This window comes from Carcharhinus amblyrhynchos, chromosome 27, assembly GCF_965287045.1.
Source record: "Carcharhinus amblyrhynchos chromosome 27, sCarAmb.v2.hapA, whole genome shotgun sequence".
In the NCBI taxonomy this organism is placed as follows: domain Eukaryota; kingdom Metazoa; phylum Chordata; class Chondrichthyes; order Carcharhiniformes; family Carcharhinidae; genus Carcharhinus; species Carcharhinus amblyrhynchos.
The window spans coordinates 29,129,373-29,147,287 of record NC_137350.1 but is presented as its reverse complement, the minus strand read 5'-3'; the positions used below and the strand labels follow the sequence as shown (position 1 = coordinate 29,147,287).

At 46.2% G+C, this 17,915-nt stretch overlaps 1 protein-coding gene across 3 annotated transcripts in view; it reads right to left on the bottom strand.

The window, feature by feature from the left end:
• Nucleotides 1–17,915, bottom strand: part of znf385c (zinc finger protein 385C) — a 335,644-nt gene that overhangs the window by 99,889 nt on the left and 217,840 nt on the right. For all 3 annotated transcript variants that reach the window (XM_080213587.1, XM_080213588.1, XM_080213589.1), the window contains one exon: nt 15,932–16,074. In XM_080213587.1, coding sequence (XP_080069713.1) covers nt 15,932–16,074 — 143 coding nt within the window. The remainder of the gene's footprint in view (nt 1–15,931; nt 16,075–17,915) is intronic.

Below are 17,915 nucleotides of genomic sequence, written 5' to 3'. Positions count from 1 at the left end.
GATGAAACTCCTATTCAGATATAGAAACTCATGTGTCATCTCTTCTCAGCGGCAAGCCAGGAAACACAACAGTTACAGTCAGTAAAGAGTAAGAATCTATCCACGTTATTATTTACACCAAAACCTGTCCATGAAACCCACAGGACTGATATCTGGTAGTCTTTATCGGCAGGTAGGGTTAAGTGTGCAAATTAACATAACGATCAAATATTAACAGTATGCAGTGGCGTGCAGAGAGAGTGATATTCTTTTATTTACTGTGGGATTTACGCAGGATTTTGTGACATACCACACTGCAGTATGTAAAGACTGAAATCTCTGTTAATATTGCTTCGAGAAATTGGCATTAAGTACTTAGTTGGTGTATGGGTTCCATTCAAGGGCCACGCACAACCTCACAAACATATGTGGCTCCATGCTATTAATTTGAGCCTTTATCAATGTCTACCCAACAGGGCAGGCTTTTCTTTTGACATGCCTGCACAACAAGAGGGTCAAAGGCTTAAAAGAATCTTCAGCTTTATTTCTTTCCCTGTCTGTGGAAGTGTGTTATAAATTCCGGAACTTGCAATATGCAGAAGTGGAGCGGCACGGCAACACAGTGGTTTTAGCATTGCTGCCTCACAGCGCCAGGGACCCAGATTCGATTCCCAGCTTGAGTCACTGTCCATGTGGAGTCTACACGTTCCCCCCGTGTCTGTGTGGGTTTCCTCCAGGTCCTCTGGTTTCCTCCCACAGTCCGAAAGACGTGCTGGTTAGGTGCATTGGCCATGCTAAATTCTCCCTCAGTGTACCCGAACAGGTGCCAGACTGTGACGACTCGGGGATTTTCACATCATAGGAATTTCACTGCAGTGTTAATGTATGCATACTTGTGACAATCATAAATAAACTTAAAAAAAACTTTAAACTGGATTGAAAAGGTGTTAAACAAGAGTTTGAATAAACTTTCAGTGGTACGAAGAACTTCAATTTACAGAATAATAGAAATGAACCGAAGTTTTACCACTGCTGGGAATCACAAAACAGGCCAGAAAAAGGATAACATGCCTTCCACTGCTTTTTACCACAGATTTGAGTTGGAGTCAATAATGCATTGTTTGGACCTCATTTGCTGGTAACTATATACCTGTGTGTGCAGGTGGTCCTCCAGACAAGCGCCACTGTGTTATCAGTGCTGAAGCTAAATGCCAGAGGAAGGGCAATTTTCAGAATGAGTTTGCAGCTCCAATGCTCAGAGTTAATGACTGGTAAAACTAATTATGATGAAACGAAGATAGTAGATGCAGTTCAGAGTCAAGCCTCAGGGTTAATCTGCTCCTTTCACAAAGAGCAAGTCAGGCTCTTGGCAGATTTCTTTTGATGTTCCCTTCCAGCTCAAATGCTCTTCCAGAGCTGTGTTTCTTAACAATATAGTGAAAAGTCACAGAGTTTCACAGCACAAAAAGAGAGGCCCTTCGGCCCACTGTGTCTGTGCTGACTGTCAAGCACCTCTCCATTCTAATCCCATTTTCCAGCACTTGGTCCATAGCTTCAAGTGCTCATCGGAATAACTCTGCAGAATGCCGAGAGGATTCAGTTTTCTTATTTTGCGCTCAGTGCGATATCGACACAATTGCAGTTTGTCTCCTATGACACACACTTTCTCAGTTCCAGACCTCAGTTAGGTCAATACAAACAAATGACAGACGCGCCTTTATATCATGCTTTTCACAACCACAGGCTGTGTCAAGGCCTTTAAGTCAATGACGTGCTTTTGAATCGTCACTATCGTAATATAGGAAACCTGGCAGCCAATTTATGTACGTGTCAGTACGCACAATCTTCTTGGAGATCCTCTCCACTTGAATCCAGCAGTTTGCGGTGTCGATGGTAGTCATGATGTAGAGATACCGGCGTTGGACTGGGGTAAACACAGCAAGAAGTTTCACAACACCAGATTAAAGTCCCACCAGTTTATTTGATAGTAATCACACAAGGAAACGGTGTTCCTTTGTCAGGTGTGTGGAAGGTTTCACACACCTGACAAAGGAACACCGTTTCCGAAAGCTTGTGGGTTCACGATCAAATAAACTGGTGGGACTTTAATCTGGTGTTGTGAGACTTCTTACTGTGTTTACCCCAGTCCAACGCCGGCATCTCTACTTCAGCCAATTTATGCACAGCAAACTCCCACACACCTGACGTTGCCCAGTTAGGTGGATTAGCCATGGTAAATGTGCAGAGTTTCGGGGATAGGGTGATGGGGAGAGTCTGGGTGGCATGTTCTTTCAGTGAGTTTGTGCAGACATGATGTACCGAATGGTCTCTTTCTGCACTATAGGAATTCTAGTAGTCTACTAGTATAGTGGCATTACCATTACGTTCCATTGCCTTGCTGTGAGGGAAGTGAAGGAATGGTGCCTGCATGTTTATTTGCTAAAATGTGCGAAGTGTTTTTGCAAAGTGAGTTGGTTGAAGAGTTGAGATTAATGAGGTTATAAAACTCCACTACTTTGCACACTTTAGCAGCAATTAGAGTGTGCAAGATTCGAAATGGAGGGGATTAACTCGCTGCAAATCAATGGGGATTAGAAGATTACTATCATATGACACTATTTAGAATCGAATACTAAATATTGGTAGTGGCAGTGACACTTGTATAAGGAAGGCATATCCTCGTTCCATTCAGTTACAAGGGGAAAAAGTCTAGGAAAGAAAAAGAATGGGAAAGGATAACTGGGGAAGGGTTTCAGGGTGTGTACTAAGTTTCATCATAATTCCTGGAAGGGTAGAATCATGTAGCTCACAAAATGCTCTGCATTTAACTCATGTGATTTCTTTTCAGGGGGACTTCCTCTACAAGCTATTTTGCAGCGCAGTGGGGAATGCCCTGACCTCTGAAGCTGAGGTTGCCTGTTCGACTCCCACTCCAGCACTTGATGGCCACAGAAAGCGTGCTCGTAAAGCAGCCAATCATGCTGGACAGGATCTTTGAACTTGAGTGTGTGGCCTATCACCAGGACACAGGAAACCCCATGGATACGGGGAACACCCCCTCCCTCCTCCAGGAGGGAGGGAAACCCCAATCACCCCCTGATATGGGGAACACCCTCCCTCCGCTGGGACACAGGGAATACCTCTCATGGATTGTCCTACCTGAAGCCCCACAACCTGGTAGTGCCAGGGGACAAAGCCAGGAGGAAATGTCAGGGGACAGTGCCCTGGCATTGCCCAGGCATGCCCCCCCATCCCCCGAAGGGCTGTATCTATCCTTGCGCCTCCAGTGGATTCTTTGCTGGGCCCCATTTGTCCAGGCCAGTTGTAAACCCCATTGTCATGACGCTGGGTGGGAAACCCTAGCGTGAGGGGACAACAGCAACGATGAAGCCTGCTAATGATATGTGATATATAGTATTGGGGTTCCCACACTTTCTGGGTGGGAACCCCTTTACAACATCGGTGGGGTGGGGATAGGGGCAATGAGAATGGGAAATCCCAGCAATGTGTCAGCCGTTTGGACACTCCCATTGGATCCTCCGCCTCCACCGGTATTCCTGCCCACCGGAAATGGGGGCGGAGAATCACAGCTATCAAATACCAGCCTTCCAGCAGACAGCCAACGGTAGGGCAGGAATGTCTCCCTGTTGATTTAGCAACGTCCTTACACCTCCTCCTCTGGCAGCACGTTCCAGAGCGGTGGGTGCCTGGAATGCGCTGCCAGAGGTGGAGGTGGAAGCCGGCACATTGACAACATTTAAGAGGCATCTGGATGGGTACATGAACAGGGAGGGAATAACGGGATACGTTCCGAGTAAGGGCAGAAGTTTAGTTAAGTAAGGGCATCATGATCGGCGCAGGTTTGGAGGGCCGAAGGGCCTGTTCCTGTGCTTACATTTCTTTGTTCTTTATAAGAATATACAGGACTAGAAATTGAACACTTTTAATCCATCTTATTGGTCCCTTCACTTATTCTACTTAATTATATTTTCTAGTTAGGAAATACTGCTAAATAAATTCTGACTCTAATAAATCGGTTCAGTCTGAGTTGGCAAAATTATCAAATTGTTGCACTTAGTAATATTGGAAAAGAAGTCGCAACAAATCAGAAATGGTTTTATGACAGAAATATGAAAAATATTGTGCTGCATTGCCAGTTCATCAAAATCTATTGTCTAAGACATCTCAGTACAAATCAGTAAACAGGGCCTATGAGTTATCAAAACAGATTGATATGGAAATGCTCAACTCCATGAAGACAAAAAGCCTATCGGCATACAATTCCCACACACAGATTGTTATCACAGTACCAGGGATCCTGGGGCGGCACGGTGGCACAATAGTTAGCACTGCTGCCTCACAATGCCAGGAACCCGGGTTCGATTCCCAGCTTGGATCCCTGTCTTTGTGGAATTTGCACATTCTCCCTGTGTCTGCATGGGTTGGGTTTCCTCTGGGTGCTCCAGTTTCCTCCCACAGTCCAAAAGATGTGCTGGTTAGGTGCGCTGGCCATGCTAAGTTCTCCCTCGGTGTACCTGAACAGGTGCCGGAGTGTGGCGACAAGGGGATTTTCACAGTAACTTAATGGCACTGTTAATATAAGCCTGCTTGTGACACTAATGAATAGATAAAGTTATCCGTGTTACAGAGGGAAATCACACTGAAGTGGGCTGTTTTCTCTTAGGGAAGAAGAAAGTAACAACTGAAAAGTTATTCAACTCATACTTATTTTCCTTTTAGCAAACATTTATGGAGTATTTAACCTGCTGTTTCGGAATGGTGGAAGGGTGGTAGGAATGGAAAAGGCCATTGTGAAATTAAACAGGGAATGAGAGAGTTGGAGGCGTTGGAAGCTGAGACACAAGTTGAAAAAGTGAAAGTTTCCTGGATGTGGCAAATCATCAGGAGAGGTTCCCGGAGGTGAGAATGAGAATGCAAGCATCCCCAAAGTGGGACCAAAGGGGTAAGTATTTGTCGGCCTAACTAAGACCAATAACATACGTATTTAAATCATAGAATAGAATCATAGAATCTCTGCAATGCAGAAGGAGGCCATTTGGCCCATCGAGTCTGCACCGACCACAATCCCACCCAGGCCCTATCCCCATAACCCTATGCATTTACCTCAGCTAGTTCCCCTGACACTAAACGGCAATTTCGCACGGCCAATCCACCTAACCTGCACATCTTTGGACTGTGGGAGGACACTGGAGCACTCAGAGGAAACCAACGCAGACACGGGGAGAATGTGCAAACTCCACACAGACAGTGACCCGAGGTCGGAGTTGAATCTGGGTCCCTGCATGTGAGGTAGCAGTGCTAACCACTGTGCCGCCATGCCACCCTAATCTGGGGCGAAGGCCAGCGTCAGAGGAAGAGGCATTCTACCCTGACTCTCAGGTCTAGGAAGTGTCATTGTGGTTACAGACAGAAGCTAAGCATCTGTATAGCTGGAGGTGGGTGAAAGCCAGGATCAAACTTGTCCCAGGAGCTGAGGTTAGGAATATGAGGCACTTCTGGGACTGAGACCAGGAGTTGATATTCCAGTGATATTGTGGCTAGTGAGATATAAACTGATTGAGCCTGGTTAGAAGCTTGGGGCAAGTGTAGATTTGGAGCAGTATTGAAACATCATGTTCACACTATTAATATTCATTACGATTGCAGGCCCTTGTTAATGATTCCTTACATTATTTTTCTTGTCAAAATTACGTCCCTTTACGATCCTGCTTTACTGTGTTAACTGTTTTGTGAACAATACAACTTTATTGAGAGCTTTATTGAGAACTTTATTTATGGAGAGCCAGTGGACGTGATCTGTTTAGATTTCCAGAAGGCTTTTGACAAGATGCCGCATAGGAGACTGTTAAATTAGTAGTGTCCATGGTGCTAAGGGTAAGATCCTGGCACGGATAGAGGTTGATTGGCAGAAGGCAGAGAGTGAGGATAATGGGGTCTTTCTCAGGATGGCAGCCGGTGACGAGTGGTGTGCCTCAGGGGTCTGTGCTGGGACCACAACTTTTCGCACTATACATTAACAATTTGGAGAAAGGAACTGAAAGCACTGTTGCTATGTTTGCAGAAGGTACAAAAGATATGTCGAGGGACAGGTCGTATTGAGGAAACGGAGGGGGGTGCTGCAGAAGGACTTGGACAGGTTAGGAGAGTGGGCAAAGAAGTGGCAGATGGAATACAATGTGAAAAAGTGAGAGATTATGCACTTTGGAAGGATGAATGGAAGCATAGACTATTTTCTAAATGGGAAAATGCTTAGGAAATCTGAAACACAAAGGGACTTGGGAGTCATTGTTCAAGATTCCCTTAACATTAATGTGCAGATTCAGTCAGCAGTTAGGAAGGTAAATGCAATGTTAGCATTCATGTCTGACTGTAGTCAGACCTCATTTGGAGTACTGCAAGCAGTTTTGAGCCCCATATCTAAGGAAGGATGTGCTGGCCTTGGAAAGGGTCCAGAGGAGGATCACATAGGATGATCCCTGGAATGACGAGCTTGTCGTACGAGGAACAGCTGAGGACTCTGGATCTGTACTCTTTGGAGTTCAGAAGGATGAGGGGGGATCTTATTGAAACTTATAGGATATGCGAGGCCTGGATAGAATGGATGTGGAGAGGATGTTTCCACTAGTAGGAAAAACTAGAACCAGAGAGCACAACCTCAGGCTAAAGGGATGATCCTTTAAAACAGAGATGGGGAGGAATTTCTTTAGCCAGAGAATGCTGAATCTGTGGAACTCTTTGCTGCAGAAAGCTGTGGAGACCAGGTCATTGAGTGTCTCTAAGACAAAGATAGATAGATTCTTGATTGATAAGGGGATCAGGGGTTATGGGGAAAAGACAGGAAAATAGGGATGAGAGATGAGAGAAAGAAAATCAGCCATGATTGAGTGGCGGAGCAGACTCGATGGGCTGAGTGGCCTATGTTTTATGGTCTTATAACTTGAAAGTCTTACTTAAAATTTATTTATAAGTCACAAGTAGGCTCACATTCACGCTGTAGTTAAGTTACTGTGAAAATCCCCTAGTCACCACATATGCATCTGTCTGGGCACACTGAAGGAGAAATTAGCATGGCCAATCCACCTAACCTGCACATCTTTAGACCATGGGAAGAAACCGGAGCACCCAGACAGACATGGGGAGAATATGCCAACTCCACACAGACCCAAGCTGGGAATCAAACCTGGGTCCCTGTGGTGCTGTGAGGCAGCAGCGCTAATCACTGTGCCACCGTGCGATTCTAAAAATGGATTTTCGGGATTCTGTTTCATCACTAGATCAGGAAAGAGTGACATCTCCAAATTGCCACAAGCAGTGAGTGAGCTAAACGCCCAGATTATTTGTTGTTTGATTGTGATGGTTGTGGCAAGAAAGCTTTCCTGAGCCACTCTTGCAGTGGCTCAATTTTTAAAACTCTATTTATGGGATATGAGTGTCTCTGGTTAGGCCAGCGTTTATTGCCCATCCCTAGTTGCCTTTGAGAAGGTGGTGGTGAGCTTCTTGAACTGCTCCAGTCTCTGACACCTAGGTAGACCCATGGTGTTGTTAGGGACAGAGTTCCAAAATTTTGACCCCGCAACACTGAAGGATGGCGATATACTTCCAAGTCAGGATTGTGAATGGCTTGAAGGAGAACCTCCAGATAGTGGGGTGGAATTCTCCCCCAGAAATTCTAAGTGTCGAATTTGCGTGAAAATTAGAGTAATTCACGCCAGTTTTTCAGTGAGATTTCAGACAAGGACCTTCCACATTCTGTGCACTGCAGAGGCCACCCATGTGAATATGATTAAGAACCAAGAAGGCGGGGCCTATCCCCGTTGGAGAGGCTGAAATCAGCGCGCTGAGCGGGGCAGTGCGCATGTGCCGATCTGTCAGTGTCGAGATTGGTGTATGCACAGTGGCCCCGCAATGACAGCCTCCAAATTGCTGGCCAGTTCCACAACACCTGCAAATCTGGCTCTCCGAGCCCCCCCCACCTCTACCCCTGGGCCCGATCGCTGGTCCCTGAACCATTCCCAGGCCCAGCCCCGAACCTCCCCATCCCGTCCTGTCCCAATCTCCAGACATCCCCTGCCCGTGACACTGACTCCCCCCAACAGGCTGACAACACCCCTCTCCCCGGCTTACAGCATCCTGCTCCTGCCCCCCCAAGGCTGCTCAGTTCATTGGCCTTCCTCCTTCCACCACCGATTCTGATTGCCGAGTGGCAGTGGGGACCCCACCCCTCCAATCGCTCCTAGGCCCCACTCCCATCAGACCCCCTGCATCAGGCCCCACCCCCATATGCCCTGCCCCCTTGACACTGCCCCATGCCTGATGGGAAGGGCTGAGGTGCCCCTGGGCATAGGTACTTTGCCCCTTGGTCAATGTCAGGGAGCCTAGGCTAGCACTGCCAGGGTGCCTGTGCTCAGAAGTGAGCCTGGAAGATTGCGTTCCAGACTAATTCTATTAAAATTAGGTTTTAAATAGATTTACATACTATAATTAACTTCACACCCTTTTTGAGCTGATCTTGCCAGATATCCAGTGTCAGTGGAATCGCGAGAGGTGAGAAATTGGGCGCGAACCTGATTTCTTGGCTCTCTGGCGATCTTACTGGCTTAACCCCCCCCACTCTGGCCACCACTGGGTTTTGAACCACAGTCCCTTACGTCATTTTCAGGAACCTAATCTTTACACACTACCCAGTAGCTCAATGAATCATACACTGGAATGGGTTGGGTGGGACGGGATGCTTACTTACACTAACCTTCCTCATAATGGGTAAACCTTATCTGGGAGTTGGAATATTGCAAAGTCCGTGTGGAATTTGCCACATTGATATTCTGACTGCCCTTGGACCCTCGTGGCTGCCAACAAGAGAAAAGGAAATCATAAAATCAAAGAATCCCTACAGTACAGAAGGCCATTTGACTCACTGAGTCAGTACTGACCACAATCCCACCCAGGCCTTATTCCCATAACCCCACACATTTACCCTGTTAATCCCCCGACACTAGGGTCAATTTAGCATGGCCAATCAACCTAACCCGCAACATCTTTGGATTGTGGTAGGAAATCGGAGCACCCGGAGGAAACCCACACAGACATGGAGAAATGCGCAAACTCCACACAGACAATGACCCAAGGTTGGAGTTGAACCTGGGTCCCTGGCGCTGTGAGGCAGCAGTGCTAATCACTGTGCCACCGTGCTGCCCACCACTGTCTTCTGGGGACATTAAGAGAAAGCTCACCCCCCCCCCCTAATTTTGATTTCTAGTAATATTTATATTGATATTAAAAATGATATTGCTGGTGAGTGGCTGTAGATTTATAAAGCCTTCATATGATTTCTCAGATGCTTGAAATACATTTTTAATTAGCCTTTAGTTCGTTAGAACCGACCATGCAAGCATGTTCAGCATAAATATTCAGCCTCAACACTGATATAACCTGTCAAGGTGATATAGTGACAATAATGAACTCAAAGCTGTATTGGGACTATTACTATTCCAATCACTATTCTACTAATTTGTTTTCTTCTCACTTGGCAAACCAATTATTTGCATGGTATAAATGCCTACGTTTTTCATTATTGGCCAACTAGTCATTCAATTCCTCTATAAATCTTCAGGATAAATGGTAATTAGCTGTCGTTCCACAAAGGACCATGTCCATTGATTAGAGAGTGAGAGATAATTGGTTAGGGGAGGGAGTAGTATTCTCACTCGACTAGTAATCCAGGGACCCAGGACGAGATCTGGGGGCCTGGGTTCAAATCCCACGAAGGCAGGTGGTGAAATTTGAACTCAATAAAAAACAATTCTGGAATCGGGATGGCATGGTGGCACAATGGTCAGCGCTGCTGCCTCACAGTGCCAGGAACCGGGTTCGATTCCCAGCTTGGGTCACCATCAGTGTGGAGTCTGCACATTCTCCCTACGTCTGCATGGGTTTTCTCCCACACTCCAAAGACGTGTGGGTTAGGTGGATTGAAAATGCTAAATTGCCACTTAGTGTCAGGGGGACTAGCTAGGGTAAATAAATGGGGTTGTGGGGATAGGGCCTGGTCAGTGCAAATGGAGGCTGAATGGCCTCCTTCTGCAATGTAGGGATTCTATGATTCTATGAATTAAAAGTCTAACGGTGACCATGAAACCATTGTCAACTGTCATAAGAACCCATCTTGTGCACCAGTCTCCTTTAGGGAATAGTATAACTCAGGGAGGTTAACTAGCAAGGAATGGTTAAACATAAAAAAGCCACTGCTCCATGGCATACAGACATTAGTGTCAATCCAAACAATGGTTCTCTTCCCAGTGTCTGCCTTATTAAGGGCTCAGGTGATGAAATCCACCTGGGAAGGCCATTGCCTGTACCCGAGGGAAGTCATATTCAATGAGCCTCACAGGGAGATCAATTAGAGATTCCCCATGGAACTCATGGGGGTTAACACAGGAAGGAAATCTGCTGTCCTTACCTGGTCTGGCCTACATGCGACTTCAGACCCACAACAATGTGGTTGACCCTCAAATAGGCAGTTAGGGAGTGCTGGCCCAGCCAGTGACACCTACATCCCAGAAATGAATTTAAATAAACATATCACTTGAAGGACACCATTCCACGTCCCACATGGAACAAGGTAAGGCCTTCATGATCTACCACAGCTAGGGTGGGAATTGAAGCCAGGCTATTCTGTGCAACACTCCAAACAGCTGAGGTAACCAAGTTCCATTTGTATCATAAGTGGGAATTGTACAATAAGGTTAAAGAGACACCATCAGAACACAACTCATACTATCTTTCTCATCCTTTTTCTCAATGTGGCTACTGTCCTTGTGGGACATACCTTGGCACCCTGTCCTCCATTTTAGTTTCTCCTTGAGTAAGCTCATTAGGCAAATCTTATCTCTGAGAATCATCCAAAATTTTATATCATAGAAACCCCACAGTACAGAAGGAGGCCATTTGGCCCATTGAGTCTGCACTGACAACAATCCCACTCCAGCTGTATCCCTGTAACCTCACATATTTACCCTGCTAATTCCTCTAATCTACATATCTTGGGACGCTAAGGGGCAATTGAGCATTGCTAGTGCACCTAACCCGCATGTCTTTGGACTGTGGGAAGAAACCGGAGCACCCGAAGGAAACCCACGCAGACATGGCGAGAACGTGCAAACTCCACGCTGACTGTGACCAAAGCCGGGAATCAAATCTGGATCCGTGGAGCAGTGCAAGCCACTGTGCTGCCCATATCATGTGTCTTTTTCATTCATAATTTCCTGCTGCCATTTTTCAGCACCAGCTCATCTGTCTTTGGCCATTTCTGGTAACAAAGAAATCAGCTCCCACCCTGATCAGACTCAGATGTCCTTCACCTCTGGATCGGACACACTGACACTCAAGTCCATTAAAGCCTTTTTGTGATTCTTTCAATTAAAATTAGAATGTTTAACTCCAATAGCACGCAATTCTGTGTATAATTATTACTCAAACTACAACTGTCAGAAAAGAAACACATTTAGCATGGCAATGAACAAGAGGTACAAGTGGAATCCGGAACAAGGTCACAGACAAAATGAGAATAGTTAGTGATGAACAAATTAATGGCAGATGTTTTTATGAATCTAGCTTCTGGTTAAATGTTCATCCAGTGTCTTGCACAGTTGCGCATCAATGTCATACAGAAGCTCATTTACGGCAAGTATCTACTAAATGTCAACAGTCATCCGATTTGCCAGAGAGAACAAACATATCTCTGTTAAGGTTGTTGGTGCTGGATGCATCTCCTCCTGTTTCAGGAATGAGAATCCAACTCCTCTCCATCACAGGGTACAAGGTTACATCTCCGTATCTGGATCATCTCCATTCATAGGGTCACCGGGAAAAAAAACAGATGAAACTCCCTCCCAGAAGAAAAAGCCAGTAAAACTTGGGAAATGTCTTGTATATTGTAAAATGGAGCTCCAGTTTGGACCAATACCAGGCATTTATGAAGGGTTACCTGTTCTCCCTTCAGGGCCAACAGCTGGGGCATTTATTCATCAGAAAGTGAGACGGTTTGAAGGTCACGTCAACCAGACTACTGGGAAGATGGCTCCACGTCCACCATATTCCCACTAACTGTTTCAGCATCTACCATGAGGATTCTGACAACGCGATGGCAAGTGATTGGCACCGCTGCATCACCCACTGGGACCCGGGTTCGATTCTGGACTCGGGTCATTGTCTGTGCGGAGTTTGCACATTCTCTTTGTGTCTGTGTGGGTTTCCTCCCACACTGCAAAGATGTGTGGGTTAGGCTGATTGGCCATGCTAAACTGTCGCTTTGTCTCCCAAGATGTGTAGGTTAGCAGTATTCGTAGGGGAAATACATGAGATAGTGGGATAGAATCTGGATGGGATGCCCCATTGGAGGGTTAGTGCAGATTCAATGGGCCAAATGGTCTACTTATGCGCTGCAGGGATCCTATGATTTCTATGTCTACAAAGCCTCCAAGATGTTGGAGGTGTCTGCACTGGACATTCGGGAAAATGGTAACACCATTGTTTATCATGTGTAGACTGCTGGCTGCACTTTCGAATGGAGCAATTATTTGCTAATTAAAATCTTACTCCAGTTAGTCATGCTATAAATCCTGGCTTATAACAGGCTGCACTGGCAATTAAACCATGTAGTGATTGTAATGACCTCAGTAAGGCCCATGAGGTTGGCCTCTTGGAGTATGAGCTCCCTGATTGATGTAATGATTGCCTGAACACCTTCCGTGCTCGTTGGGCACCACAGGGACTGGGGTGCATTAGCAACCCCTTTAATCACATTTTAATTTGATGTTTTAAGTTTCCTTCCCACTTTGTCCTTTGTTTTGGGCGTTGCCCACCCATTTTGATTTGTTCCCTTGTTAATTTGATTTTGTTTATTTGGTTGGTTAAAAATAGTGGTAATGATTGCCTATCCAATCAGGGAATCTCACCTGTGTACATTCCTTTGCTTTCATCAGCCCGGGCATTGAGTTTAAAAATTGGCAAGTCATATTGCAGTTTTATAGAACCTTAGGCTGCACTTGGAATGTAGTGTTCAATTCCAGTTGCCACTCTATCAGAAGGATGTGGAGGCTTTGGAGAGGGTACAAGAGAAGATTTACCAGGATGTTGCCTGGCATGAAGGGCATTAGCTTTGAGAAGAGGTTGGAAAAACTTGTTTTGTTCTCATTGGAATGATGGAGGTTGAGGGGCAGCCTGATAGAAGTCTACAAGATTACGAGGGGCATGGCCAGAGTGGATAGTCAGAAGCTTTTTCCAGTGGTGGGAGAGTCAATTATTAGGGGGCATAGATTTAAGGTGTGAGGGACAAGGTTTAAAAGAGATGTATGAAGCAATTTTTTGTTTTATACAGAGGGTGGTGGGTGCCTGGAACTTGCTGCCAGGGGAGGTAGTGGAAGGAGATATGGTAGTGACTTTTAAGGGGCGTTTTGACAAATACATGTATAGGATGGGAATACAGGGATATGGTCCCCGGAAGGGTAGGGGGTTTTAGTTCAGTCGGGCAGCATGGTCAGTGCAGGCTTGGAGAATAGAAGGGCCTGTTCCTGTGGTGTAATTTTCTTAGTTTTTTATATGTTGAGAAGTATCAGTGTCGGGACTACTGGCATTCCGGGTTCTGACTGTGTACCTGAAGCACTCTGTGGAGTGGGGATGAGTTTGTAAATAAAGGGAATCTGGTGAAGGGACACCGGCCTCAGTGATTAATAACCCAAGGGAAAGGAAGTGATTTTGTTTTGATGACTCTCATGTCCATAAAGGCAAGGACAATGGCTTTCAAGTGTGTGCATGTGTGCTGTTTAGGAAGTTAATTGCACAGCTATTAGGCTGACAGGAAGTAGGAGAGAACCCAATAAAAGAGAGACAGAAGAAAGTGAATTTGCCATCAATATAGTACAGAGTATAGGATTGGGGGCGATTTTCCCATATTTTTTCAAAATGTCAGGCACTGACTGAAAACCGGTTTGTCACTCTCCAGCTGCCTAGCCAAGTTTTTATTTCAGATTTTGAGGCCCTCTGAAGTTAAAAAAAAGAGTGTGCAAGGTTTACACCATGACATTGGCAGGGCAGGGCCTGACAGTGCCAGCTCCATAGAGATGGGGATGCCATCTTTAAAGGGCATCCCCATCAGCCTCTAAAGTGAATGGCTCCCATCACACTCCCACTGACACGTAAGGACCCCCCCCTCACAAGTGTTGGGGTACCCCCCCCACCCCTCAACCACAGCACAAGCTTGGGGACTTTCTTCCCCCACCCAACCTCAGTGCACTCTTACACCCCCACCCCTCCCCCTTAGAGGCATCAGCCCTTCCCAAATCTCTGTTGCAATGCACTAGAGCTCCAGCCGTATAATTATTTTTAAAATTCTTTCACGAGGTGTGGCTATCACTGGCTAGACCAGCATTTATTGCCCATCCCCAGTTGCCCTTGAGAAGGTAGTAATGAACTGCCTTCTTGAACCGCTGCAATCCAACAGTGTAGCTATGCCCACAGCGCTGTTAGAAAGCAGAAGACAGTGGTTTAAGTCTAAGTTTATTTATTAGGATCACAAGTAGGCTTACATGAACACTGCAACGATATGAGAATCCCTTAGTCGCCACACTCCGGAAGCTGTTCGGGTACACAGGGGGAATTTAGCATGGCCAATGCACCTAACCAGCGTGTCTTTCTGACTGGGGGAGGAAACTGGAGCACCCACAGGAAACCCACGCAGACAGAGAGAATGTGCAGGCTCTGCATAGACAATGAATCAGGCTGGGAATCGAACCCAGATCCCTGGTGCTGTGAGGCAGCAGTACTAAGCACTGTGCTGCCCATGTAAATGGTAACGTCACTGGACCAGCAATTCAAAGGCTAATGGTTTGGAGACACAGTTTCAAATCCCATCACAGTAAGAGTTCTCACAACCAGGTTAAAATTCAACAGGTTTATTTCGAATCATGAGTTTTTATAGCACTGCTCCTTCATCAGGTGAGTGAAGGAGCAGCACTCTGAAAGCTCGTGATTCCAGTGAACCTGTTGGGCTTTAACGTGGCGTTGTCAGACTTCTTACTGTGCCCACCTTCGTCCAACACCGACATCTCCACATCAAATCTCATCATTGCAACTGGTGGAATTTAAATTCAATTAATAACTTTAAAATTAAAAAGTAGTCCTGGTAATAGTGACGATGAAACCATTGTCATAAAACTCATCTGGTTCACTGATATCCTTCAGGAAAGGAAAGTCTGCCATCCTTACCCAGTCTGGCTTGCAGGCGATTCCAGATCCACAGCAAAGGGGTTTACTCCTAACTGACCTCTGAAACGGCCTCGCACAAGCCACTCACCTCATGGGTTGGCCCACAGCTCATGAAAACAAAATCTCCCTAAAGGGACATGAGTGATATTGAAAACGACATATCCAAAAGTATATTTTGTGGGGTCCTTGCATCTGGTGAAGGGCACAGACACTCTTCCCACCAGGGCTGGATCAAAATCATGTCCCAATGCTGAGATTAATTTTCGGCGGCCTTGGATAGAATTTTATTGCTCGTACTTTAGTGCTTTCTACCGAATCAAATTGATCCTCTAAAAATACTCCAAGCAAGACGCCAGCCACCAAATTTAGCTAACATCAGCAGGGGACCTGTGAAATCACATTGAGGGCGGAACTGATGCAAACAAGCCTTGGTGCCTGGCAGGAAACCTTGCTTTAGGTGTCCGTTATCCAAAACTGGTCCCATCCTTTGCCCCCTGGGGCAGAGCTCCTCAAATCTATAGTTTGATGGTGCGGTCACCCCTCTGTGAATTTATAGGCTGCTGCACAGTTCAGACACTGGGTCAAAAAGTAAACAGTGATTATTTTTCCCTCTTGTGTGCAGCTTATGTGCCTTAAAGGTGAAAAACGTACAGACTACAAGAGGACTTACTGTGTTGAAGTTGGGAAATAATCCAACAGGGGAGGGGGTGTTTAGTCGAAAGGGTAGTAAGTGTTTCATGTCGAGAGCTGGCTGCATGGCTCTTCCCTGCAGCTGTAGAGATGCTAAAACACTACTGTTTTGTCCTGTGGAACCTGGAGAAAAGACAGAGAGAAGGCACAGTGATTAATTACAACTGCCATGCTAACTGTGCAAAGCTTCTAAAAGTCATCTCCAGCATCTGATGCTCCTCCAGCAGCAGATTTAAAACGTTTGCTCAGTATTTAGCATGTTGACACAAAAGTTTGCTGCTGATGTCAATACTAAGCTGAGTCTTCCCTCTCCCTTTTATAAGCATGCCACGAGTCATTGAAAGGACACATGTCAGACCAGGGGAATTTTCTGGTGGGCAATGCCATTTCTGTCCTTCATGTGAAAGCAGTCATCTGTTTAGGAGGCTGAAAGAATCTGGTGTGGCAGCCCAGATCTTTGAAGCCAGGGCTTCTTCCATTTTGCACCTTCCCTCTAATGCAATTCCAGAACCTTTACCCACTGAACAGAACTTTGCTCATGTTGAAGCTGGAGAGAGAAGACTTGCTTTTAACCCATTGGGCCTCCTGAGGGAGGTAAAAAAGAATGACCCGCTTGGTCTTCCTCTAACTTTGGTTATTCTCCCCACCAGTTTTACCTGGTGGAAAAGAGATGGCACAGTGTTTAGCACCACCACCTTACAGTGCCAGGGACCCGGGTTCGATTCCCGGCTTGGGTCACTGTCTGTGTGGAGTTTGCATTTTCTCCCCGTGCCTGCGTGGATTTCCTCTGGGTGCTCTGGTTTCCTCCCACAGTGCAAAGATGTGCGGATTCAGTTGATTGGCCACGCTAAATTGCCCCTTAGTGTCAGTAGGACTAGCAGGGTAAATAAGTGGGGTTACAGGGATTGGGCCTGGGTGGGATTCTTGTCGGCACAGGTTGATGGGCCGAATGGCCTCATTCTGCACTATATGATGCCCTCAGGCCAAGAGGTAAAATGACATTCGGGGCCCCAAATGGCATCAACAAATGATAGTGGGGACCAGGTTGTCAGCAGATAAATGTCCCAGCTGATTTTACCACCTGGTTTCCACTGGGCAGGACTAGTGTGGGATTCTTTAGACCCGTGCAGTGAATGGAGATTTGTCTGAGTGCCAAATTCTCCGTCCTCTCTGGCAGAGGTGGGTGGAGGTGGTGGGTGGATGGGGAAGGGGTAGTGAACAGCTGGAGAATTCGGCCCAGGTTATAGTAAACAACAACTTCATTTATATAGACAAAAACAGAAAATGCTGGAAAATCTCAGCAGGAATGACAGCATCTAATGGGGAGAGAATAGAGCCAACATTTCAAGTCTGGACGATCCTTCCTCAGAGCTTTGTCAGCTGGTGTGATTAAAACTGGGGACACTGAAGAGACCGAAGATGGAGCAGCACAGATATCTCAGTGGCGGGTCTAAGCCATGGAAGGATTTGAAAACAAGGAAGTAGTTTAAAAATCAAGGTGTTGCTTCATGAGGAGCCGCTGCAGGTAAGCACCACCAACCCTCCACATTACAGGTGCTATATAAATGCAAATGGTTCTTGTTTCTGCGAGATGTGATACCACTGGATATAAACAAAGCTCCTTCCCTATATAGACAGCGGCCAGGATTCTCCGGCCATTCGCGCCCCACTGCTGCTGCTGGTGAGAATGGAGAATTTGGCACACAGCCAAATCTTCATTCACTGTGGCGGGACTGAAGACTCCCAGCAATGGGCAAGGTCGGACAAGCCGACCCTGTGTAACCCACTGCCTCAGAAAAGTAGCCAGCACAATTAAGGACCCCACACACCCCGGATATACTCCCTTCCATCTCTTCCATTAGGAAAAAGATACAAAAGTCTGAGGTCACGTACCAACTGACTCAAGATCAGCTTCTTCCCTGCTGCTGTCAGACTTTTGAACGGACAAACCTCGCCCTAAGTTG